Source organism: Hippoglossus hippoglossus, chromosome 22 (assembly GCF_009819705.1).
Source record: "Hippoglossus hippoglossus isolate fHipHip1 chromosome 22, fHipHip1.pri, whole genome shotgun sequence".
Taxonomy (NCBI): Eukaryota; Metazoa; Chordata; class Actinopteri; order Pleuronectiformes; family Pleuronectidae; genus Hippoglossus; species Hippoglossus hippoglossus.
The window spans coordinates 17,191,558-17,218,325 of NC_047172.1; the positions used below are offsets into that span (position 1 = coordinate 17,191,558).

At 41.0% G+C, this 26,768-nt stretch overlaps 1 protein-coding gene across 5 annotated transcripts in view; it reads left to right on the forward strand.

Annotated features, from left to right (window-relative positions):
- ralgapa2 (Ral GTPase activating protein catalytic subunit alpha 2) overlaps positions 1-26,768 on the forward strand; it is a 95,441-nt gene that overhangs the window by 14,046 nt on the left and 54,627 nt on the right. For 4 of the 5 annotated variants that reach the window (XM_034575470.1, XM_034575475.1, XM_034575471.1 and 1 more), the window contains exons 2-21: positions 1,637-1,747; positions 2,717-2,766; positions 12,681-12,738; positions 14,765-14,808; positions 15,426-15,606; positions 15,739-15,854; positions 16,175-16,313; positions 16,716-16,924; positions 18,038-18,283; positions 18,522-18,704; positions 19,328-19,459; positions 19,591-19,739; positions 19,847-19,958; positions 20,161-20,398; positions 21,136-21,315; positions 23,582-23,728; positions 24,135-24,257; positions 25,520-25,605; positions 25,695-25,785; positions 25,997-26,167. In XM_034575470.1, coding sequence (XP_034431361.1) covers positions 1,637-1,747; positions 2,717-2,766; positions 12,681-12,738; positions 14,765-14,808; positions 15,426-15,606; positions 15,739-15,854; positions 16,175-16,313; positions 16,716-16,924; positions 18,038-18,283; positions 18,522-18,704; positions 19,328-19,459; positions 19,591-19,739; positions 19,847-19,958; positions 20,161-20,398; positions 21,136-21,315; positions 23,582-23,728; positions 24,135-24,257; positions 25,520-25,605; positions 25,695-25,785; positions 25,997-26,167 — 2,766 coding nt within the window. The remainder of the gene's footprint in view (positions 1-1,636; positions 1,748-2,716; positions 2,767-12,680; positions 12,739-14,764; positions 14,809-15,425; positions 15,607-15,738; positions 15,855-16,174; positions 16,314-16,715; positions 16,925-18,037; positions 18,284-18,521; positions 18,705-19,327; positions 19,460-19,590; positions 19,740-19,846; positions 19,959-20,160; positions 20,399-21,135; positions 21,316-23,581; positions 23,729-24,134; positions 24,258-25,519; positions 25,606-25,694; positions 25,786-25,996; positions 26,168-26,768) is intronic. The other variant, XM_034575472.1, reaches the window with a different exon arrangement.

Here is a 26,768-nt window from a genome sequence, read left to right on the forward strand (position 1 = left end):
ACCTTTAAAAATTATCACCATTTGTTTGTATTACTTGCCAGATAGTAGCAGCTAGCAAGTAGTCTTAGTAGCTACAAAAGTGAAAATAGTTTGTGCTGCAAATTAAATAGAAAGAAAACAAACCACTTTATCAGCAGTTACACCTTAGCTTTACCTTGATTTTCCCATCATGCATTTTCATCATCTTCAGGGTAAAGATAACGCATCAGAGTCTTACTACTACTACTACTACTGAGTTCCAGCACTGTACATGAGCTGGACTGCTTCGGGGCGTCCTCCAGTTTGCCATGTGGTAGAGGGGGAAATGGCAACAGAAGGTGAACTTTAATTGCCGTTATTGGGGCAGGGCTCCTCCTGGCCTATATTTGATGATTCAGCCCAGGCCTATTTCATTATCACTATTCTATAAGTATGGCAAATGAGAGGGATTCATTACATGAGTTTAGGTTTTTGTCAGTTCCAGTGTGTTGCACGTCATTGTACCTCAGCTTGGCCTCGATCCAGACCAGACTTTTTCATAATAAAAAAATAAAAAAATTCATGCTAAATAATCCCCAAACTCACTAAGCTGTGATGAGAATGTAACATCCTAAATGGCAACTAAATACCTATTTTAGGAAAATGAATTATCCTACAGTATGTCACACCAGCATTTATTTACTGAGTGCACTTTCAGAAATGCTTTGACTCTCGATAAAAGTGCAGGAAAAACTGGGAATGAAACATTATCCAACATACTGTGGAGCAGCGTGTTGGTCAGCAGCAGTGAGAGAGATGCCCTCAAAACATGAGTTGAACATTCGGTCAGTGGCTCAACACGTGTGTCCTTGTATCTGAAGTCTTAGATCATGCTGTATTGCACCATCAGCAGAAGAGGGATGTTTTGGAGTCTTTAAGAATTGTGAAATGATCATATTGGCTGGTGAAGTTGCTTTTCAACATCTCCATAAAACTTTTCATCATTCCTCTCGTGATTACAGGTGGGTGAAATCATGCGGGACAAGGAAGTGAAGCAATTTGCCTCGATGTCAAACAGATGTAGTCTGCGAAATGGGGAAGAAGTAGAAAGTCATTTGTGCAACTGTGATTTTAACACTGACAGTTGTTAATTAAAGAGACAGCAAAGAGTTCGGGAGAGCATCTCTAAGTTAAAAAGTTAGAAAGACACTCATAACGTACTCAGAAACAATCAACAACCTAAAAATGTATTAGTAAAAGACTTTTGTGATTTTTTTTATTTGTCTACAGTGAAAAAAAAAATCAACGTTTCATAGGTGCTAGTGATACTGACAAAATCAAATATTGGCCTATATCAATTAACAGTGACTATTGTTTCAGCTATTGGGGACAGCAAATTATAAAAAAGATATTCTGAAGAAGAAAGTCATCAACTAGAAGGACCATTTATTGTTTCTTTAAATGAGTTTGTGTAATCCTATTGTATTAATCTGCAATGCAACCTTTATTACCAGGAAAACAATTCAAGCAAGCGAATAGTATGGTTTAATCAGAATTCCATTTCATTTTACATTAAGTTGTTTCTCTGATCACGATGCATTCTAACAACAAGGTTGAATTTGTCGGCAACATTCTTCATTCAACGTGTCACTGACAGCGTTTCCCTTTTCTCCCACAGATATCATCGACAAGAGTGAACTGAAGGCATTCTTCGAGAACAACTGTTCTCAGATTTATTTTATCTTCTATGAAAGTTTCATTACACTGGAAAGCAACTTAAAACAAAAAGGTGGGTACAAACCTTTTTTCGGTTGGACGCTGCATATCTGTATGTTCGTGAGCAAGTCAGTGATCGGTCTGTCGAGTACCGCCTGAAAAACTGAAGTTACACCATTGCTTCCCAAGTTTCTCTATTGGCCATTGCTCTTTCTAAATGAGTTGGCATTTGTTTAATCAAACCCCTTTACCGCAGTTAATTTCAAGTAAAGTACTTGTAGCGACCTTTTTGACAAACCTTAGCTACTGTACTTTTAATAGAAGACAGCCCTGCCCTGCCAGTGAGAGGCACACCTCTCTCCACTGCCTACCCTGTTCAGTGAGTGTCAGAGAGGCAGACGTCGCTGTGCACTGTGTGAGAAACCCTGAACCTTTAAAGATTTTACCCTGAGGAGCTGCATTTGTTAGACAGACTTAAACCTGCCACCTCCCGATAACCAAGTCTGGTTAAAGTCCAATTGAGCTGATGTACAAACAAATAAAGGGCTGAGACCAACTGACACTAGACAGAATGCAAATATGACAACGTCATGAAGATGTTAATCAATGTATTAACATTCCACAGTTTCCATGTCCTTAATTTAGCACATTTACCATACACAGTTAGCCATACAGGAGGTTTTGACTTGGTCTTTTTGGTTTTAACTGCACACTGACTAGTTGACCACCACCCTCAATAGTGGTTCAATAATTAACCCTCTCCGTGGTGTGTCTTACAGCGGGGGTGTATTTCCCTCTGCCCCTTAGATACAGAGAAATGAGCCTAAGCCCATAGAAAAACAAATGTCCAGTATAACCAGTATAACCCTGACATGTGTAGGGGCTGCATTTCCACTGGGAGTATGCTTTCGTGGTAACAGCAGTTCCTTTGAGTGAATGTTCACAAAGTGAACCCGTGTTATTGTTACATTATTGATGAAACTAATGCAGTGCAGCTCCAGGTTATGTGTTTAAAGGGCTGTGTTCTTTCCATGTGTTTCAGGGAACAAATCTCAAAGGGAGGAGCTGGACTCTATCCTCTTTATTTTTGAAGTAAGTAATTTTGTTCTTTTTCCGTATCCTTCTCTGATTTCCGCTGATAGCTGCTACAGCCTCAACCTGTTTACTGCTGAACTCGGGGGTGGGACCGCAGTTTCCATGGTGCCATTCTGTATAACCTAGTTACTTCCTGAATTTGCCTCAAATAGCCTGGAAATTAATTGGAGATTGTGCAGATGAAAAAAAGCCTGGTTCCCCAGCTCTTGACAGGTTGAGTTTTGCATTTATTTCTGTTCAGTTTTGAAAACCTTGGTGTGTATGCAAATTTACAGGAGGCACATCTTGTGTCTGCATGTTGTAGGGTATCCCTGGCTCTGTAGCCCCTCCCTCTGTTTTTCTGAACACTCATTTGTTGCACATGCGGGTTAAAGTCCCTTACGTTGTTTTCCCACCTGACAGCAGAGGCAGCTCCAGTTTCCAATACAAACAGTCAGCTCTCCAGTTACATTTGCACAGGGCAGGGCTGTACGGATGGCAGCAAATCAAAACAAGAAAAAAATATGTGGGACAGTCTGTTTGTCCCTCTTTGAGCAGTGTGTGTTGTCCTAGTTTTTATGATCACCTGGGACCAGTGTGTGGGTGTGTTCCTTGCATCATGTCCAGCGAAGAGTAAGTTCTTCTCATGAAAATGAAGACAGCAGATAATAAAAATGCTTTCAGACAAGAACTCTGGACATTTTCCGGAAATTTCCAGAGGGGCTGTATATGAGAACGCAAATGTCTGAGTCTGTTGCTGTGGACATTTTCCTTAGATTTTGCTGCCAGCTCCCCAGTAAAAAATGAGTGAGCTGATAAGTATCTCAGGATGAAAAAGACACGAAGAACACACAGACGAAGATACCAACTTGGAAAGACAACCAGATTCAAGAGCTTTTGTCGATGTGCTGTAAACAAAAAACATGTGATTCCCACAGTGCAATTTATATGTAATCTCCTGCCTTCTGCTGCTCTAGCCAGGTGCCACCCCTCACCTGAATGTTCTGGACACTTTATTATCTTAAAATATATTATATTAGTACTATATATTATTCATATGTGAAAGGAAAAGTCTGGAAAATGTCCAAACCCAATTTTCAGGACATTTTTGCTATGGATTCCTAATTTGCTTGTCAGGAATATGTAACACATGGCATCTGTTATCTTTTGGTCCTGTCGTTTTGTTGCTGTCTGCTTGATGCATTATGTGAAGTAGCACAATTCGAGTGTGCATTATCTGTTTATTTGCTGATAGTTGGCGATAGGTTGGCATCCTTTTGTAGAATTCTGACTTTATAATGAAGTCTTTTCTCTATGGCCTTCTCGGGCCTGCTGTTTGAAAGCTTAATTACTATTAGAATTAATTCACCAAGAATGGTCCTCCCCATCCCTTAACAAAGAAAACTGACTTAACGAGGTCTCGCTCCAGTTTTCTCCACTCCTCACATAGATAGCCTCCCCGCCAGTTCACATCCAGTCATCTGACCTGTAAATAAAGCCTGGATTCATGCCTGCTACATATTTATGGAGTCATCTTTTCAGAAAGAACTAATATTGAAAGCAGCTTAACCCTCGTTTGTCCCCTTTTAGCCCCTGCCTGTGACAACGTGTGCTTTTACCCGTGCACTGAGAAGATAAGCTCACGTTGAGTGGTGTGTACAGGACAGATACAGGGTCGCTTTTATCCTGAGAACTGAACTGACTTTGTGTGCGTATGTGACTTTTATGCCATCAGCAATGTCAGATCATACCGTATGCGGTCATGAATCTGGTTATCAATGGATGCGTTTGTGCTCACAAACATGCACTACTAATATGTATAATGTTATCTCAGTGTACGGTAACACAGGGACATGACAAATGCCTCAAAGATGAACAAATCTGATTCTTTTCAGACAAGCGAATTCGTAATCATTTCCTTTTTCTGAAGCAGCGATACAGTCATTTACAAGCTGAACTGAAGCTAAATGCTTTTCATAAATATTTATCATTCACAGAAGACAAGGGACTAGAACATTAGCCTCTGCAGCCTTTGTCCAACAAGCCTCAGTGGTGTTGTGGAAAGTAGCTACTGGCTAACAGCTGCTGCGGGGACAAAAGCCATTTTGAAACTCTGTGCTTTGCGATACACTTATATGCCGTATGACAGGTTAAGACGAACAACAAAGATCAACATCGCTGCCCCCTCTCAGTCACAAAGCCACAGTTATGTTCTCATTTCTCCGGGCAGATGGGAATTTGCACCCCCTCCCCTCAATATCCATCCATCCACCTGAGTCCCTCCTTGAATTCAAATCTGGCTGACATACAGTACAAGTCTCCAGTGTATGTGTGTGTGTTTGCTTCGAGCTGGCTATGTGCGGATTACTTCACTGTCATGATGAGGTATGTGACCCCCTTTTTCCATGGGTTGCTGTGTGGGGGAGTACGGTCCCCACGCTGAGCCTGTTTCAGAAATGGATATCTAGAAGGGGGTAAGCTTTTGTCCCTCCCCCTAAACTCTGCCGGAACACCCCACCCCCACCGCCACCACCAGCCAACGCCATTGCCTTCCAGGATTTCTTTGTGTCTGCTGCCTCAGAGGCATCCATGGCAGTTTGTGATGCTGCAACAGGACTGACAGAGCAGAGACCTGATCTCTGTGAGAATGCAGCAACACTCGTAAAAACATATATATGCAACAGATTTATTCACTGCCTTTACATCTGAAGTATTAATCAGTTCATTTTCTCAAAAGGTCTGTTCTTTACGTTGGAGTTCTCGCTCTATTATACAAATGCAACAATTCTGCATTGCCAAATGTTTACCCTGTTAAATATGACTCACCTAAATAATCACTGATCTTGAAAATATATATATATAACATGTTCAATGGGGATCCGAGTTTAATCGAGGTGAAACAAGTGATTTTAGCTCAATAGATTTGTATATAGAAGTGTGTTGTAGTCAATTTCCTGGCAACAAATATCTTATGAGGACAAAGGAACAAAAAGGCTTGTGAAATGTGTGAGAACATTGTGACGTGTATCTCACCAGTGGATTAATGTTGAACGAGCATCTCAATCAAGGGTTATATATATATATATATATATAGTACTATAGTTCAATAAATCTGTCTGTCTGTATGTGTCTGGCATATCTCAAGAACCGTTCCTCTTGTCGGCTTCTCACTTGGCATGTTTATTGTTACGGACCCGAGGAAGAACAGGGTCGATTGGTGCATTTTGGACATGTTGTTCAATGTTGATAAGCTTTGAAAAAACAGTCATCCAACACTGTGTAGTGGCGTCAGTAGCGGCAATGACAACTGATTCTCCAGTGCGGGGTTCTGCGTACTGAGTCAAGCTTCACCGAACTTTGACTAAACAGGTGAACAGCTCTTTGTGCAGCAGCAGCGGTGGCTTCAGGATTCTGTGGGCGCAGTCCTGCAGCCGGTCTTTACTTGCTGCGACGCAAATAATGCTGCAAACAGCATTAGCACAGGCCAAACCGACAGACCATTCCAAACAGGCAGGTTTAGAATGAACACTGCACTACTTTTACTAAATTCAATGTTTAAAGCCAAATATATCACGTGAGCAGAAACAAACAGGCCCACCTTGAAGTAGCATTGCAGGCATTGGTAGCTTTATTCTGTGTTGATTGGAAGGAGGGTTAAATTCTGGAAGGAATCATCTGATGTGTGTAATTTAACTATAGTTCGGTGAAAGATCTATTTTCCAGGAAGAAAATTAGCTAAAACTAAAAATCCTTTTGTTCTGAAGTGATTAAGTTGAATCAAGATCTCAATCTAATTGTTGTTTGCTCATGGTCCCAATTTAACTCTACAGAGTTTGAGCAGTTCTGGAAAAAGGACTAGTGAAAAAGTGCAATGTCCAGATTTATGATGTTGATACAGACCTATTGATTATTTTCATGTTTATGATGATTTATGTTCTCAGTGTTACAAAAATAGTGTTGAGCATCAATACTTGGCAAGTGTTTAAGTCAACGTTCTTGTCAGTTGGGTACTGTGTCTCCCTTGGGCAGCCGATTCTATATCCTATAAAGTTGGGATGTGTTCTTTCTGACCACCGTTCTGTCACCTCTTGCTGCTGTAAACCTACACAAGAGTAAATGTGAGGGCATAGTAAGAAAGGTACTGAAAATCTGCTGTAGATTAACACTGATTTCACAGTAAGTGTCTGTGTTTCTAGGAGAGAAACTGGATAAAATACTGTTCTGTTTTAATGGAGACTGTTTTTTAGTCACAAGACCAGATTGAGCTTCTGGGTAAAGATCCTCAGCTCTCAGACCTCAGGGGGACTCCAGTGTGTTTACTCCCGTGACTGTAGACGACAGGTCATGGTGAGTCTGATCTGAGGTTGTGGGACAGGTTAAGGGACAGCTCTGGGGCCAACAAAACTCAAAGGGAAGTGTGTGTTTATCCACTTTCACTCCAGGATATGACCTTACCATGACTCGTCTGTCATCCGGACCTGAGTCAGCATTCTGAATTTCCCTTGCCATCCTGTCTGTATCCCCCTCCTATTTTTTATTTGAGACTTGACCTGTTTGGTTGCCTTTATATGGGTAAATCTGCCTATTAAATCTAGTTTACCTCATTTTTGATAGATAGCTGTGGGATTAACCTAGTTGAGAGGTGATGGGAGTTTTGTCGTCTTTTAGAACGCAACAGAAAATTTGAGGTTTGTGACTGGTTTATGTTTTATTTACCCAAGATAGTCACTTGAGATTAAAATCTCAGGAGATCTATAAAAGAACCAACATATATCAAAACTGAACCAACAAACAGGAATAAAGGAAGACAAGAAGATACATTTTATCAAACTTTATATAACAATCATATTTCTCAGTTTAAGTGAGAAACCCAAAAAAGGAAAACCGTAGTAAGGAGGGAGGAGGTATTTTAATTTCCACCTGGCAGCTCATTCAAAGGATTGATTGTGCCTAATGTTCATTTAAATCCTGCTCACGATGCAACGCTGTGTGTGTGTGTGTGTGTGTGTGTGTGTGTGTGTGTGTGTGTGTGTGTGTGTGTGTGTGTGTGTGTGTGTGTGTGTGTGTGTGTGTGTGTGTGTGTGTGTGTGTGTGTGTGTGTGTGTGTGTGTGTGTGTCAGACATGAGAAAGTAGGTAATTAGTAACCGCATCATTCTGTATCATGAACAGTCCTGATTTTCTGCTGTCTATCGTAATGTAATCGTATTCCTCTTGATGCACATCAACTGAAACTATGTTTCGTCTAACACTTGTCTGAGAATTTAACCCAGAGCCATTTAGCTAAGTCCCAGTATTGACTGACAGCTCACCAGTGGGAGATTATTAGTTAATGTGTGAATGCAAATTTACCAAGTACAGCTTGGTTTTACATGGAAATGATCTTTATGCCTCAGGCCTGTTTTTAACCTTGTCTTTGACCTCTGAACCTGAACTGCTGGAGTCAGCAAACTACTATTTTTGTCACATGCAAAGACACAGATTTATAGACAGTGCATGTCAAGATGCATATTTTTATATAAATGTATTGCTTTGTTGACATGTATTTTGACATGATTGATTTGTCTGAAACTGTGTAGAAAGTGCGGAAAAACCTCCCTGGATGGTCTGAGCCTGCTGCAGGAACCTGAGCCTCCAGGCTGATCTTACAAGAGGAATTTGATTGCATTCTGCTGCTGCCACCTACTGGCTGCACAGGAGAATGACAACATGAGAAAGAATAAAAACATCTCTTATTTATTGTGTTCATAGTTGAGGGTATTTTGGTTAATATTTCAAAAATAAAAGTCAAAAACCTGCTTTAGGCTTTAAATTGTAATATATTTTGTAGTTACTCGACATGGGATATGTTTCACCAGTCGGCATCTGCCCAGGCCTTCACCAGCAAATAATGAGGGCAAGCTAAGACATTTGGTTAGCATGCAAATAAGCAGTCTGGTTTGGTCTACACTGTGTGGACTTACCTTAAAGAGCATTTTAGACAAAGCAGGTGTGCGTTCGTCTGACGTCTTTTCTCACTTTGTGCAGGAGTGACTGTAGCATCAGGGACTCATTTTATTTCTAGGCTTAAAAATATTAAATAATAAACAATATTTCACTTTACATTCTACATTATTTACTGTGTATCATCAAGAAGTAAACATTAAGGAACCAGATTTTTAGTGCGGATCCGTATCAGGGGGCAGATCCCGCATTTTAAGATAGCATTTTTCAAAAAAATTCACGGATTTCCCACTTTATAGATCTTCATGAAAAAATCAGTCATGTTTATGGAACAGATATCTATGTGTGTGTCATTTTGTGCTGCTTAATTATATAAAGGTAACTGTTGGGCCTTGGACGCAGGGATGCACTCTATAAGCTCCATTCTTAGTGATTTAGACCGTTGTTGTTTTCTGATTACACATGTACATTGTGTTAGCAACATATTGCTTTCTCTCTCCTTTGTCTTTGTCTCTTAGGAGATTTTTCATAGTGCATAGACTGTACACTCAACTCGTAAAAAAAGCAAAACAATATGTAAATGACTTCATTTCATCTGAGAGGCCTCAGTGTCTGTTGCTGCCTTCTAAAAGCCCTTGTAGACCACCTCTGGGAGAAGTTTATTCTGTGTCATGTTCAGGCCCTGCTGCTGGAAACCTAAGTGCGGATCATGTAAATGTGTTAAGGCTGCTGTCGTACCACGGTAATGCCCCCATCTTTATGCTGGAGTATGGCTGCAGATTAGAGTAACTCCACCAACCTCTAGTCCAGCAGACTCCGTATTCGCCTCATATCAGCCAGTAAATTCCACATTGTTGCGGCCGCCATTCCAGCTCCACAGGGAGTCTTTCTGAGCTACCTTCTCCATCTCATTCCCACTCTCCCTTGCTGATGCTCTGTGAGGAGAGAGAAAGATGGTGTTATTGTGTCTGCACACACACACACACTGGGAAAGGCTTAAGCTGCCTACCCTGCTGTGTTACCGCCGAGCATAATGTGTCTGCTGCGGCAAAGAGACAGAGTGGACGAGGCCGGTGCAGAGCCTGAACAGACATGGAGTAATCCCTTGTGGGATCAATAACAAGGTGCAGCCACACGCTTGCACATGAATATCATCACGTCTGTGGATCAGAGAGAAGTTGAGCAGCACAGATAATCATCCAGCACCCCCTTAAAGCGATGTATGTCTTTCACTATCTCCAGTGTCAATGGTAATGACGGGGATTTAGTCTCAGAGGACAAGAAGGGAAAGTTAAAGATGGAGGATGACATGGAAAGAGGGAGGTTGTCGACAAGCTGAAACACTCAAAGCATGAGATGACTCCTGGACCATGCACCACATGTCCCAGTATCCTGTGGCAAAGCACTGGACGACACAATGTCGTCATATTCCAACTTTCTTTGTGATATTTAAAGCATGACTGATTTATTCGTTCGGCCAATAAATCAGCTGATGTGCCTTTTGACATTTATGTTTGGCAATATGGGCTGATTTAAAAACCTTTATTTAGCAGAATAGATGTGCAGTTATGTTTACGTTACGTTTAAATTTCTGTATTAATTTGGTTGTATTTGGCTTTTTTAGGTATTTATAACAAGGTTTATGGTTACAATATTCAATATAATGTCTCAATTGCGTTTCTTTGTCATAAAGGTTTGATAGAAACATTCTAGGAGGCATTGTCATTTTTTTTACTATATATGTATGTGTATATATACATTGATTGATTGATTGATTGATTGATTGATTGATTGATTGATTGATATTGAAAATGTTTTTCTTCCTAATATCAGAATTGGCTTCACCCTCCAAAAATTCTTATGTCAGGCTTTAATATAATTTTGGTAACATGAAATTTTACACCAGAACATGATCAGTTGTTCTATTACAATATAAACATGCAAAGACATTATACTGGAACAAATTAATAGTATTTTTAGTGTAAAATTATTAAAATATTAAATACAATTTTGAACATACCCAATGTCTTTTCCCTCAGTCATTTACCTTAATTTAATTTCACTTATCAACCAATTTTATTTTCACAAGCCTTATTGCTATATGAACAAAGAAAGAAATCCTTGATATTATAAAAGCTGTCACTAAAATATTCCTCTATAGTCTCTAATGCGTTCTCTAAGTTTCCATCATCTTTTCTAGTTGTGTTTTTTCTAACTTCACACTGCATAGCACTTTGCATCTGTGGTGGGAGAAAACGTAATCTTTCTAGATCGGTCATGCACATTGTTTTTGCTAATTCTCTGTAACCATCTTGCCTGAGTTTTTCAAATTTTTTCAAATTCGTTTTTTTTATCATGCCGACCAGAGATGGTTGTGTGGTCGTGAGAGCTTCACATGTAACACGGCAAAAGGACAGACTTGACCTCTACATTGTAATCATGAAGTCGTATTGGTTCAGTGATTAGGGTTTGATGAGGAGTGAGCCACTGGCGTATCAATTGCTCACAGCGCACTGACTATTAACCTACCACTCATGCACACACACACACATCTGCCGTCCCCCCCGTCCCCCGTCCCCCCCCCCCGGCCTCTTTTCATTTCTCCAGAGGGACCCAGTTAACCTGTTGCTGCATTCAAGAATAATGATAGGCTGCTGAAAGGTTAGAAAGCTCTAATTGAGTTGTAAAGCGGTTCTTGACGAGGTGGGGACATTTCTCAGTGCTGCCCTGTGTCACAGATCTGCAGACACGTGAGGCCAAGTGGAGAAAAGGGGCAAGGCTGCAAAATTGTTTACTTCTTTGGTCACACAATGACACTTACCAAAGCAAAGTAAAAGTATTGTTTTCTGTTTTTATTTTAGAGTCAAGTAAAGAGAACTGTTCCATATACTAATTATTTCCATTATCTCTTGATGTGCAGATTATTTCCAGACATCATGTTTCGTCAGATGTGGGGTTTTTCTCCTGTCTTTATTCAAGAACGTTGTCTTTCAGTTTGAAAACAGGACTCATTGATTTTATGTTCATTGTTCGATTTTGCAATGCTCTCACTCAGAACCGTGCAATAACTCCTACTTGTGCTTGGGTTTTCTCTGCTTGTGCTCAAACTGTGCGCTTGCGCTCAGATTTTCTGCGCTCCAGACTTGTTGCACAACAAAAATCCAAGAGCAGCAGAGAAATCCAAGAGCAGACGTTTTATGCTTGCACAGAAGCAGCGTGGGCTCAAAGAAAAGAGCTGAAGCTTGAGTGCAGGCAATCCAGCAACAAAATATCTGAGTGCAAGCAAACATTTTTAGCAAAAGTGGAGCAAATCTAAGCACAAGCAGGGGCTATTTGGGTGACAGCATTGCAGTTTTTAAACGTGAAATCAGGAAGTCCTACTCTTAAACTGAAAGACCACGCTCTTGATTCAAGATAGGAAAAAAAAAACACTGTCAGACAAATAGTCCAAAACCCAAAGATACCAAAACTAAGAAAACCATAAGGCTTGTTCATACTTTAGAAGCTGGAGCCACTGATCTTTAAACCGTTTCACCTCTAAATAAAAAACAAATCAAATTGATCAGTGTTGAGGTTCGTGCTTAAAGCAGCTATTAGTTCATTTTGCTGTCGGTACATAGCCAACGATAGAATTCACAGCTCCAGAACAAACCAGTCTAGAAGAAACATCTACTGGTTGGCCAGTCTCATCACTTTCTGATAGGGAGTTTCTGTAGCACCCTGTGCAGAATGAGTAGCGCTGCTCAGAGGGTGTATTATATCGACCATCACTACAACAAGCTCCCAGCAAGAAACCATGTTCTGCGACAAGGAACCTTAAATAGCCCTTCAACAGTTTGCCTCACCAACGTGTAGTGAAGAAAAAAGGCCCTGCTATGCAAACTAATGCAGCTCTAATGATAATGCTATTACTTAAACAAAGCTCTGATAACTAATTATTAATGCCGGACTGAACCTAATCCTTACATTTTCTTTCCTTTTTTCCCTTCAGAAAATTCTACAGCTTCTGCCAGAGAAAATCTACAACCGATGGCAGTTTCACAGTATAGGTACGTACTGACTGCCAACTTAATGTGAAATACCTGGCGCTACCATGATGTCCAGTTATGTGCTGTCCCTGTGTCTGTCCTTCTTATGCTTCTGTGACCTCTAAGATATAGTGGTGGCGAAAATATCCCCTCCACCACAACCTCGACCTTCCATAATGAAGAGAAAATAATTAGTCTTAGAGGGGGATGTAAATGGGAAATGCAAATGAGCTCTTCATTTGAAATGCAAATAAGTAATTGAATTATGCTGGCATGATTTTAGTCCCACACACAAAAAAAAGGAAAACCCTTGCACAAAAGCGATAACCTCAATTTTAACAGTTGTTTGTCAGCCGCTGGCAGCTAAACAGTCTGGGTCTAGATCGGTTGTAGATTGGCCTTCCTCCTCAGGCTCGTCATTCCGAATATCTAGACTCATCTCGGGATGGGTGGATGCCCGGGACAATTTCCCTTTTTCTCTCAATCATTAGACGACACATCATTGCAGGTTTAAAGCGGCCTCTTGGCTTTTTTCTGAACTTACTCAGTTTTCTTTGCCGCTCATCAGTTCACGTGTCATTGGTCAAGAAGCTGTGTTGTCACTACGTACTTCTGCTCTGAAAAAATGTGGTGGTGGTTGGATAGCTTCTCGCCATACCTGAGTTTTAATTGAATTCCTAAGATAACTTTTCTCTTTCACATCATTTTTTTTCCTCCACATTCTACAGTAGCAGTTGCTGAAAGCATTTGTGTTCGCACAATACATTCTTTGTGCTGGGTTGGGTGGATCAGGAATGGCACTAATGACTTTTAGTCTTTGTAGCTCAGGATTGCGAGGTTTCAGACATTTAACTCAGACCATTAAGAGCTGAAGAAAATCCTCACACCTTTTATCCTCCTCTATCTGCTTACTTACACCAATCAGCCACCACATTAAAACCCACTAACTTGTTTTAATGTCGTACGATTCCTTTTGTCCTGAGCCCAAGACCTATGAAAGGATTCCTGTTCACCTTTTTGTGAGCAGCACAGAGATCTTATTGATTTGACCCACTGAGAGAAGATTGAGAATAGCCCCACTCCGACACACATAAACTCATGTGCAAACTTTGTAGTTCTTTTAGAAGAACTCAGCCGAGTCTTCGTGGCTACCACTTAAATATGACTGCGTATACATGCCCTCCAGTATCCCAGTTATGAGGTTTATCCGGGTTTTAATCATATTCCGGATATGGTGTTAACATTGGACTATTGAGAAATCTGGTTATTCATATCCCTGTGTACATATTGAAGGCTAGTATCCTGGTTACTTAACTCTTAATGCAGGCCCCTTTGATGTATTTTTGTTACCATGGTTACAACAACAAAGTCTGCCAGCTATTTTGATTCCTGTCTGCTGGCTTTATGAAAATTAGGCCGGTTTGCCTATTAAATGCCAACATCGCGTTGCTGGCTTGACTTCCCCTTATTGCCAACAATGGGAGATGAGAGCCACAGCAAATATTAAACATGACCTCTTTGGTCGGTGTCGGGCTGTCACTGCCACTGCACAGAACTAGGCCGCAGTGGATGAAGATACAGCCATGACTGTAGAATCAAGTCATCGTGAAATGGATAGAAAATGTTCCTCTGAGTAGGGCATCCTTTGATTGGCTGTTTATCACAGTTGAACCAACTTAATGAGATGGGAGATTCTTTTCGTTGCCACCATTGTTTGTGTTAATGCTACATCACATGGCTGAAGCCGCTCCTGTGCTGGATGTCCTCAGTGGTAAGAAACCGGGATAAAAAAGTGTACATGCACCAGATTGGAACCAGATTTCTTTCACAAATGCATGTCGCCGCCAACTGATCAAAAGTGAAGCCTCGCCACTAGTTCGTCAGCACCACACATCAAGGTCAACGAGCGGGTCCCTCCTTTCACATTTGTGCTGTTTGTTGGGGGACTACTTGTTGTGTAAGGGACGTCTCATGAAAATCTGCATTGCTAAAGTCTTTGACTACTGCGCCTTATTTTTATTATTTTTTTTTTTTTACTTTCTTCCAGGTTCTATACTGAAAAAGCTTCTACACACTGGAAATTCATTCAAGGTACTGTTTTCATTATTACAAGATATGAAAAACAATTTCCCAGACACATTATGAACTATAACACTAATGTAAGTTATTATAAAAAGAATGTAGCTACCCAGTAGGCTGCATTTAGACCCTGATCAGACCTGGTATAAACATCCATCCTGAGTGACACGATCACAAGAGTACATGTGTGAACGCACACAAGTGTTTCCTCGCTGCATCCTGAGACCTGATCACACAGACCACGTTCAGAGGGATTCTGGGATGCATGTGACCACACTCTTTTACGCTGTGTGAACGCAAATACATCCTGGGCCGCATATGAAGGACCTCCTGCTCAGCTGATGTCTCTGACCTGCTACAGTCTCACAATGAATAAAATACAATTGTATTATTCTCAGTGGCCATATGTTGATTTGTGTGCCGCCACTGCCATATCGGTCTGATCCACACATAATAATTAATGTCACAGGACGGAGGTTAATACCAGATTTAAACAGGACCTTAGTTTTGTGATTTAAAGAGTTTTTAATAGGACCTTAGTTTTCAAGTTGAATTCCAGACATGTGTGTTCATGTACATTGTTGAAATTAGCTTTTGCTGTGTATCCATTAATATATCCTCCCATGTAGATTCGATGTGAGGGGATCCGTCTGTTCCTGCTGTGGCTGCAGGCCCTGAGGGACAACTGTGCTGAGGAGCAGTTTCTTATCTTTGCATGTCTGGTGCCAGGGTTCCCTGCTGTGCCCTCCACCAGAGGGCCCTGCACCCTTGACACCATCATTTACAACCCCTTCTCCAATCCCCCGGATGGTGAGACAGGGACATGCATTCTGTTGTGCTGCCTTATGCATTGAGGGTGATCACTGAGGTCATGTGTTTTTAGTTAATAACTCCTGTTTTCCTGTGGTTAATTCATGTCTTTGTATCTGTCACTCTGAGCAGCTAAAGTGGTGCCTGAGGAGATCACCCCGCTCGTTCCAGCTGTGGCTGGGGAAAAAGTTGCAGAGGACCAGACCTGTTACATCCTCGAAACCCTGCTCAAGTACATGGTCATTCAGGTAACAACTAACAAGCCAGGTTGGAGGAAAATACATCAACTGTGAATTCTACCTCAATGTATATGTTGGTTTCACCTTGTATGTGTTGCTAAGGTCATGTCGGTGACAATAAGATAGAAAACAAGACACAATATGAGTTGTTAAGTGTGTGAAGTTGGACTAGTATGTTTACTTAGCCCAAACCATTTTCCCTCTGTGCACTGTTTCTTAGAGGAACCTTCAGACTATTGTGTTTGAAACAATGTACTGTCAGTGTGCTGGAAACATCTCCTCTCCCTGTCGCCTGACCTTGTCTGCCTTTGTGTCTGTCTGTCTCCCAGGCATCCAGTTTAGAATGGAGGAACAAAGAGAACCAGAACACAGGCTTCAGGTTTCTCTTCAGCCTCTTCAAGAAGTACTACCTTCCACATTTATTCCCCTCCTTCACCAAGCTCACAAACCTCTACAAGCCTTTATTAGGTAAGATGACATATGCTGTATATCTATCTTGGCCTTCCTGCAGAAGGTTCAATACAGTTGCACTACTTAAACAATAAGTAAGAGAAAATAATGAGTTTATTCAAAATTAGCTAAGCATTTAACAAGTTAAAGAGTAAGTGTGTGCTTGTGCGCGTGTATACAACTAAAGAGTCTTGTTTATTTTTATTTACGAGAGAAGGATGTTTGATGTGTTGTGATTATATGGTTCCAAAACAGATTCTTAAAGAGAAAGGTATCAAAAATATACAGTTGGATTCAGCTACCAGACCCTTGGAGTAGATGTTTGATCTCTCTTGCTTCTACTCCTTGTGCTCTGTTTTTTACCCTCCCTCTGTTACCATCCGCCGTTCCTCATTCACTTCTCCACTCCTCCGCAATCAGACCTCCCGCACCACAGACCAAAACCCTTGTATGTGCCAGTGACGCGGAACAATGAGAGCACCTTCTGCACCAGGGACCAGTATCTGGCGCCCCGTGTGGCCTTCATCACCTGGCTGGTCACCTTCTTCCTGGAGAAGAAGTATGTCAGCAGTGCTGCTGCAGCGCAGGGCGCCAAGAATGGCACCGAGGTCATACCCAAACTCATCCAGGTGAGTGCGACAGTACCCTTCCGTTGATTCTTACAGCTGTCATTGAGGAGGAAAGAGGTCGATTTGTTTTGAGTGTATTGTTGCCACATAACCTCAGAGCACTTTACTGTATCCATGTAAAAACACCTGGACACAAATAACTTTTTAGAATGGGTTCATTCCTGACCCATACCACATCCGTCCACCAATGTGTTGTGGTAATTGTTATGGAAGTTTTCTGGAAGCTGGTGAAAGGAGAACTCAGGCAGCAGCTGATGTCTTATGCAGAAGGATTTAATTCAGACTTGATGCATCAAGGAGACCAGAAGGTGAAACAATATAACAACACTAACAGAGTAACATGAGCAATTGTCACCCCCAAGTCTGAAGATGTCTCCCACAGCCTCCCCATATATCTCCCTCTACTTGCATCACCCATTCTCACAGCACATCCATGAATGGCTAGAATTGCTTTCACTCTCTATTTTACATGTACTGTAGGTGTTCGCATCCTATTGGATAGTTAAGCCTAAATGTGCATTCCTAAATCGTATTGTGTCCTTACATCTTGCCACTGGTGAAATACGCAAAAGAGTTGAAGTTGGTGAGAGTAGAAGCTGGTGTCTCTGTCCGGGGCATCTGAATTAGATATGAAAGTCCCTGAGCGTAGACACTACAATGTACTGTTGGTTGGCCCTTTATCTATAACCTGACCTCGGGTACTGCTTGGAGAGAGAAGGGAGTATCTGTGGAACTAAACAGGCACCGTAATCTGTCAAGTAGTTTATGCAAAATCCTTGATGGAGGTACCTAAATACTATAACCGTCATGATGGTAGAATTTAATGCTGTTGCATTAGACTGCATTAATTGTAGCTAGCGAGAAATGTGCCTTAAGAAAACAGTTAATCAAGTGACAGGAATCATGAGAAGAGACAGACGTGAATAAATGTAAAATTAATGTTATTATGATTACATTATGATTAATGCAGCAGCTTAAAAATGACCAAAAAATGCAACTAAGGAAATCTTTGTCATTGAGACTCTCGTGATCATTTATTAAACTGGGAGTAGGAAGCCCTGTAGCAGCATACAGAAGAATTCTCACTTATCACTGTCTCGCTGTGGTGTCCAGACTGTCACTGCAGGCAGTAGCAGCCAGGAGAAGAAGGAGGATAAGATATCGGACGGGGATGCGAATGGGCCAGCGGGGGAGCCTGAGAAGAGCCACTCCAACAGCAGCACGCTGTCGGATCGGCGGCCCAGCGATTCCAGTTTGTGTAGCATTGAGGAGGAGCACCGCTATGTCTATGACATGGTGCATGCCATCCTGCTGTCCACCCGGGACAACGTGAATTTTGTCAACGAGGTCTTCCACCAGGTACAGTGTGGTCACCAATAAATATTTCTTCATTTGATGTTGTGAAAATGAATGTCACTGTATGTCTTCATATAGGTTCATCGTTATAATGCTGACTGGATGGCAACACTGTGATAACATGTACTATGTTGCCCTCTGCTGGCCGTTTGTTCACATAACGTGAAAATCCATCCTGCAACCAGGCCACACTTCAAAACGATTCAAAACCCTGAATAAGTTCAAGCTTCTCCCTCTAAAGGCTTTCCTGCTGCCGTCCTGCGAGGCGTCAGCTACCAGGAAGGTGATCAAAGTGTACAGGAAGTGGATTCTGCAGGACAAGCCCGGCTTCATGACCGAGCCGGAGAAAACAACACAGGAAGATGAAGTGGATGACAGCTCTGAACAGATTCTCAACACTGAGACAAACAACATGCATGTACAGGTGAAAGGAAAACAAATATATATATATATATATATATATATATATATATATATATATATATATATATATATATATATATATATATACACTTATACTAGTTTTAGATTACGAAAAAGGTCTGGTAGTGTCGTAGAGAATTTTAAAGGTTTTTACAGACATTTTAGTAGAGCACATATGAAGAAACCTAAGTCAGATGTTACTACTAAATGCAAAATACAATAGCAAGTGATCTAATTGGTTAGCCAATCAGCAGTAGTAAAACCGTACCACCTTATTTGATCGAAGTAAGAATAGACATATTGCAAATTGCAGAAGAACAAAACTGAGTGGGCTGTTAACTATATATAAAAAAACAACCAATCAATATTTATTGTAGATACAATTGTTTGAGGAACCTGAGAACCACCTGTATCACAAAAGGTCCAAACAAAGCTTTAGGTGCCTCCATTTATTAGAGTTGTTACAATCCATGTATTGGCGAAAACCAAAGAGCTGATATATACAATTTTACACCATGGAATCTTTTTTCTCAACAAACTTCGGGGCTCATTTCTGTATAGCATCTACATCAGTATCTTAGCTTATGTTTCCACCTGACTGTCCTACCTTATCTTATCTACAAGGCGGAGATTCACGGTCACAGACGGTCATCGAGCTGGGGGAGGACGTACTCCTTCAGCAGCGCCATCAGTCGGGGCTTCCTCACTGAGCAGCAGAACAGGGACGTCAAGGCTGGCATCCAGCCTACACTACAGGTCTGTCTCTGTGTGCAGGGCTGTGTTTGTATCCTGAGAGCACAGCATGTAGTGATTATAATTAGCAATTGTCAACTACATGTTCTATTTGTTTTATCGTGTGCTCACCCTTCATGCTCTCATGCGTGTAGGTGTTCCTGACCAACTCGTCCAACGTGTTCCTGTTGGAGCCGTGCCAGGATGTTCCCAAACTCTTGGAAAACCAGGTTGAGGTGTGCAAGGGTGTTCTTAGCATCTACCGTCACATGATCATGGAGCACACGATGAATACACAGACATGGTCAGTGAGATATTCAAATATACATGGAAGACTTTTTTTATGAATGAGTTATTTCCTCAAGACTCTGTCATGCTATTCCATTTGATTTAATTGTCTGTGTTGTGCAGGGAGCAGATGTTGCAGGTACTACTGAGGATCACTGAGGCGGTGATGAAGAGGCCACAGGAAAACCAAAGAAAAGACAGTTTTGCTGAAAGTCTAGCGTCAATACTCTTTAGGGTATGTCTGCATGTGCTTTGTTTTACATTAAGTCACATACAGGGAATTTTAATCAAATCTATACATATTATAATACACTGTAATTACAGATTATTGAAAGTATGTATTTTCCTTTTTGAGCAACACTTTTTTCTCGGGAACCCACTGCTTATTTACTGTATTTGTTTGTGTTTCTGTTTATACTAACTCATCTTGCATTCAGACCATCATCGTGGCGTGGGTGCGAGCCAACCTGTGCGTATTTATCTCCCGGGAGCTATGGGACGAGCTGCTGGCAGTGCTGTCCTCTCTTACCTGCTGGGAGGAGCTGGTGACAGAGTGGGCCAGCATCATGGACTCGCTGACGGCTGTGCTGGCACGCACCGTCTACGGCCTGGACATGGGCAGCCTGCCTCTGGACAAACTCAGTGAACAGAAGGAGAAAAAGCAGAGAGGACGTGGTGAGGGGGGGGGAATTGTGGATGGATAGAATTTGGGAGAAAACGTGTTCAACAGTTTGAAAGCTCATTCTGGTTACCTTACCAGTTTCTAAATTTGACTTTATGATAGTTGGATGTATTTGTTTGTTTTACTTAAACTTTAAAAACTGATCACTGAGTCAGTGTTTGAAAACAATAAAAACATGAAAAAGAGGAAATTAATTAGAAGTTGTAAGTGTCACAAAGCTGTTATTCAGAATAACATTAATGAAGTGTAAGCAAAACCTATATTTGGTGCACTTCTTTACCGGATTCAATTTGATCCTTGATTCATTGATTCATTGATTCATTCTGTCATTAATCATTAAACTAGAATGACACTTAGTAGAACACACGGATTATTGTGGTCCTGTAGTTTTTGTGTGTAATCCTGCTAAATAAGAGACAAACACATGTAAACATAACTTCTGTGGTGGAGGTAGAATTTCGAATATTATTTTTTTCTAGTTTTCTAGTAAATTACGCGGGATTCTTTTGAGCTGTGACATATTAACTGCCCAACTCCCTTCCAGCTCATGCTTATGCTAGTTATATAACCACACTACATTCTAGATGATGTTGAACATGTTTTTTAAAGTGAAAAACACCAAGTTATTATAATGTGGGTGTTGGTTAAATTTGATAGTGCTAAATCCAAATATACATTATATAGAAGATATACACCCAGTACTCAACATATATTGTTCTTTGCACGTCAGGAGTGATCCATGACTCCCAGAAGGGCGCAGTAGTGGCGCGCTCCTTCTCACTGAGCTGGAGGAACCAGGGGGAACAGGGCGGGCCTGCGGTTCAAGAGCCCATGAGGATTCGCTCTGCCACCACGTCAGGAGCTCCTGGCGTGGAGAATGCCCGAAACAACGTCCGTCAGAAAGCCTCTGGTAGGTACTTGTAACACTATTGATAACAGTATTGTTGCGTTGGGTTGTATATTACTAATCCATCAAAGCAGGCAGAAGTAAAATACAAAGGGGTTGCTTTTATATAATCTTCAAGATGCATATACTATTCTGTGTCCACGCTATACTAATCTTCCGGCTTTGTGTGGGCTTACAACACAAAACATCAGACCACAGGGTTTATCAGACGTATTACAGTGTGTGAAAGCCTTCAGACACGTCCATGTGTGCACAAGCCCAGGTGTCGTTGAAAGGCCCAACACCGGGGACAAAGAGACCAGCAGATGGCTCCCATTGTTTCCTTCATATGTCACTGGCCAACGTCAACATGTTTCCATGTCAGTTTGATTCCTCCGCGGCATGTCACCGGCCCGCTTTGGACACTTATTGTCCTTAGCTCACTGCAGAGCCTGCAGACAGCCCTTATCTGATGGGAACGTGGCAGGCTGATTATAAGTTGAGCTGGAAAGCAGTAACTAGCTTCGGTGCTTGTTCTGGTTGTCTTAATTTTGTCTCGACAGAATCTTAATGCAGAGGATAAAAGACAGAGACGATCCCTTTTTCTTTTCCTACCCCTTCCGCCTCTCCAATTACCACCAACGTCCTGAAATGACGAGCTTGTTGAGTGAGGAGGAGATGTATTTGTGCCTGAAGGATGAAGCCTTAGAGGGGATTTTGTGTGTCTCTCTCACACACACACACACACACACACACACACATGCACTGACACATCTATTATGTGTCTCACGTGCATGTTTTTGCACCTTTTCTGTTACTCTGTTTATATGCATCCGCTTGTAAGCAAAGACGGACATTAAACACTAGGCCTTCAAATTCCCTTCCCTTTCTTTGGCCTAATTGGATTTCACCCACATTGATCTTCAAAGGGCCGACAGCCCTCCTCCTCACTCCTCAAGAGAAGGCCCACACATCAATTGCATGGCAGTTTTTGATAGTTTCATTAAGAGTGTAATTAATGCTCATTAATATGCATAAATGGGAAGCAGTGCAGGCTGTAGCAGAGACGATGTATCTCTCTCTCTCACTAAAGGGCATAATTAAAGCGAGCTGAAAGCAGAGAATAGAACTGCCCTTTTCCATTGCTCTCTTTGAGATTAACCCTGAAGTGCCATCCAGACACAATGACAATGCCTCCGCATTGACAACTGTGAAAACTTGGTTGTACTTATTCATGCAAATACAAACTAATATTGTTCTGAGATCTTGTCTTGATAATTGAGAAAAGGCTGGTATTGAACCAACTCTGGGGTAATAATGAAAATAATAATAATAATCTTCAACTGTACCTTGGCCTCAGCAGGGGTTTCAGCCTTTTAATCATAAGAACGTTAAAAGCCGAACCTGAGGGTGCACTGGGGTTAAAGGTAAATGTTACTGGCTATTGACCTATAGAATTTGTTAACATAAACACAAACATCAAACAAATATTGTTGACATGGATCCCTAGATGATTGGTAACTAAACTGCACACAAGTTTTACAGTTAAAAAATCAACTTCGTCCTTTCTGGTGAACAAACTCCATAATGGTGATCTAGTCTCTAAAGCCCAACTTTGACATTTCTGTATTGAAATTTATTTTTCTTTTCGGGCACCAATCACCAATTCAATATTTGCAATAAGCTAATCTTGGCTGATATCATACCTCACTATTTATCTTTTTTATTTATTTATTTTAATTATGAATGTGTCTCATAAATATAGCTTATAAGACAGTGCTATCAAGTTTTGATTTCAGCTGGCAAATGTCTTAAATTTCATAAATCATTTTCAAGTATGTCAATTAATGTTATTTGCAAAAGTTAATCATCTGATTATCTATTGGTTAGATTTTTTTTATACCCTAAAAATAATAATTAATATTTCAAAAAGTGTCAGTATGAAATAAATTTATGTTGCTTCAATCTGAGCTTGGCATCAATTTCTTCTCTCCCTGTTGTAAATCTTCTCCGGGATTGTTTTTTAAATGACATTATAGTTGTAATTTTCTTGTGGAATTTCTCTTTAAAATCAGATTTCAGTGATGTATTGATGTATTGATGTCATTACCTGGCTCTTCAGTGCTTTATTTACTCTGCTCTCCTGCTCATAAATGTATTTATCAATGGAAGCAGCTTTGTAGCATTCTGTACCTTTAGCTGTCACTGAACTCTCTCTTCTCCTTTTTACCTCTTTTCTATTTCCACTGTCTCTCCCTTTTTTCCCTCTTTTCTCTTCCCCTGATGGAAGCTAAGCGAAGCCAGTCCATCAGCAACTGTGTTCATCTATGCGAGGCTATTCCCACTACTAAAAGTGTTCCTATGCTGCTCCACACTGTGAGCTCTTTCTTGCCTGGTATCTCTTCTGGTAACTCTGCTTGTTCTCACAGACTCTCAGGTAAAGTGCATTGTGAGAGCTGCATGTGTTTGTGTGTCTGTGTGTGTGTCTCCCCATTCACTTGTCACTGTCTGTCATTATTTGCCAGTTTGTCTGTCTGTCTGTTGTGACTGTATTTAGAGCGGTGGGTAAATGTTTTACAGCAACTTACAACTGTCTTGTGAGTTGAACATATTTTCAAATGTAACTGTGTCTAGGGGCCGTCCTGGTTTGTGTGGAAATACAGTTTACATGTCTGCATCACCACTGCATGTGTGCATGCCCCAGATTCTCCCTAATATCTTCATGAATGCATCAAATCTGTTCATCTGTACAGTGACTGCAAATCCATGTTACGATTTCAGCTTTTGTATTCGTAGTCCTGTGGCACTGGTTTATCCGTGTGTCCTTTTTTGTCCTGATCCAGATGTGGAGGAATGTCAGCTGTCAGAATGTGGGGGGGAGGAGGAGCTGGGAGGCAGGGAAAGCCCTCTGCCACGTAGCAGCAGCACCTCCGACATCACCCAGCAGCTGTCTGAAACTCTACCAGGTGAATCATCTGTAGAGAAATGACACCCTCTGCCAATCAGCAGGCCAGTATTAAGATGATTTATCTAAACTCCATTTGATCAATTAGGTAACAGGGAAAAGGGAAAAGTAGTTTGCCAGTTGAGTTGCCAGTTTATTAATAACACTATTTTGATTAGATGCAATCCAATAAAATAGCAATAAAGATATAATGATAAGAAAAAGAATATCTACATCTTTTTCATAAGGGTGACGAGAGACCGTTTTTTAATAGAGCAAAATTATATGTATCAAACATCACATTGCATTTACTTTGACAGAAATTGCGTTTGTGATATGAGTCACAATTTTTTGTTGCCATGGAATTTTACGCATTTCATTGTAATGAAAAATAAAGGATGGTGATTAGATTTATCCTCAAAAAATGATTCTTACTTTAAGGTGACTTTTAGGTTGTCAAAAATTGTTTATTATTCTCTCTAATTTTTAATTTATCTGTTATGGTGCTTTATATGACATTCATCGATCAATAGAAAAAAAGAATTGAGCTTGGTCCAGCCTTTAAGACGAAGTGTCCTATGTAACACAAAGGTCTTAGCTAGTTTCTTACTGAGGCAGTAAGTCATTTTCCCATCCAGGACCCATGTAGTTTAAATAGGAAATGCACTTGCACCCATCTGAGCGCACATGGCCATGCTGGTCTTAAAATTAGATCTGGTCATTCTTGGCATTCTACATTCTTTTACTTTTGACCAACACAGTGCTTCCTTTTTATTTTAAGGGTGCAGTCTGAAGTAACATGTGACAGCAGACATACGCTGCTTGTTACACACACAGATGGTCATGAAGTGAAACAGTTTCTTATGCAGAAATATTTTACTACCTGGAATATCTCCCCTTATAATGGCAATCGACTAATGTGCACCTGGCGTTTAAAGGGAATGCAGATAGCCCTCTGATTGGTTTATTGCATGCTATGCCCCCCCAAAAAAACCATGACTAATAAAGAACTTGCCTTGTGTCTGGCAGAGCATCTTCTTCATCAAGTGGCAAAAGTGGATTTCAACAGTTTCTGAATGGATTTGCGCCGTATGCTTAGATCATTAGAATAGAGCCCTAATTTGTATCCGTTGTCCCTGGAGTGATGTTAAAAATGAAACCTTAAAAAATAATTGTTGCCTGTCCATACTTTTTAAGATGTAAAGGCTAGAAATTAATTGTTATTTAGGATGATTTTGAATATGTTCTCTCTGCGTATTAACAACATCTCCTGTTGCATTTCAGCCCAGAAGAGAGAGTACTCCCCGACTTCCTGTGGCTCAGATAGCAGGACGTCTGAGGGCAGAAGAGAAAGCAGTGAGCCACCAATGGTGAGAAGAATCATCTTCTACAAGAGTATTATGTAAAATGAATGAAAAAAGATACATAATCTCATTTATACATATTTCTGTGTTCCTAGATCCTCATCCGACAGAGCAGCAGTACGGCTGAGACAGAGTACAACGCTGAGGGACAGACTAACTACACAATGCCCAAGCTCAGAGAGAAAAGTTAGAGATTACATCAACAATTATGTCTTAAAAATCAATCCTTGGGATATCTGTGTAACTGTGTGGGCTGTTAATATTTGAAGTAAATCAGTTAAATCAAACATATCAATCAAAGCCCACTGTTGTGACTTAGTTTTCCTCACACAGCCATTTTATTCTCTGTATTAACCTTTTGTGTCCTTTATCCATTTCATTCACTCACCCTCCCTAGGTGAGAGTATAAGCAGCGAGACGTCCAACGGCTACCTCAATGAAGCCGAGGTTACCTGGCAGGCCTTCGACGAGGAGGCTGACACTCAGTCCACACAGTCCGCCCACATGGATGTGACGACTGACCCCCAGAGCCAGGGGAGTCTGCTGCTCAGCCACAATGCTCTGGCAGGTAATGAAACAAAGCAGCGAAACCAGATTTTTCTTCCCTGTATTTGATCCTGATGTGAGTATATAATAATGTGCATGCTGAATAAGATCTTCAGACTCCTTTCAGGGTGCAAAAGGCTGGCCAAGTTCATTTGGTTTTCAGTGGCAGGTAAATGATTTTATCCATTCGAGGACAGATTGCCATCTTTAGAAAAGCGCTGCATTTCACAGTGCACGCCTATCTACAAGTTAAGCACAGTGAAAAATGAGTTGATAGGGTTCAGGTTCACCCAAGGTGTGTCCCATCCATCTGAGGTTGTGTTACCTCCAATAACCCTCAAAGTGACTCGGTAAGGAATCTCCTCCTGCTTGTCAGTGTGTGCTTCAGTGCTTCTTTCAGACATTTCATTTTTTAAAGCTGCTGAATTTTGTGGAAGTGACATGTGGTACAGAGATTGATTAAAACCCAACTGTAATGTTTATGTTGGTAGTTTTCGATATTCTTATTTGAAAAACTACAGGTTTGAGTTTACCCCCTCTCTCTCCTACATCATTACTGATTCCTGCCAATTTATCCCTCTGCCCCTCACACCCTTGTATGTGACCTTTTGTTTGTGTTGTCC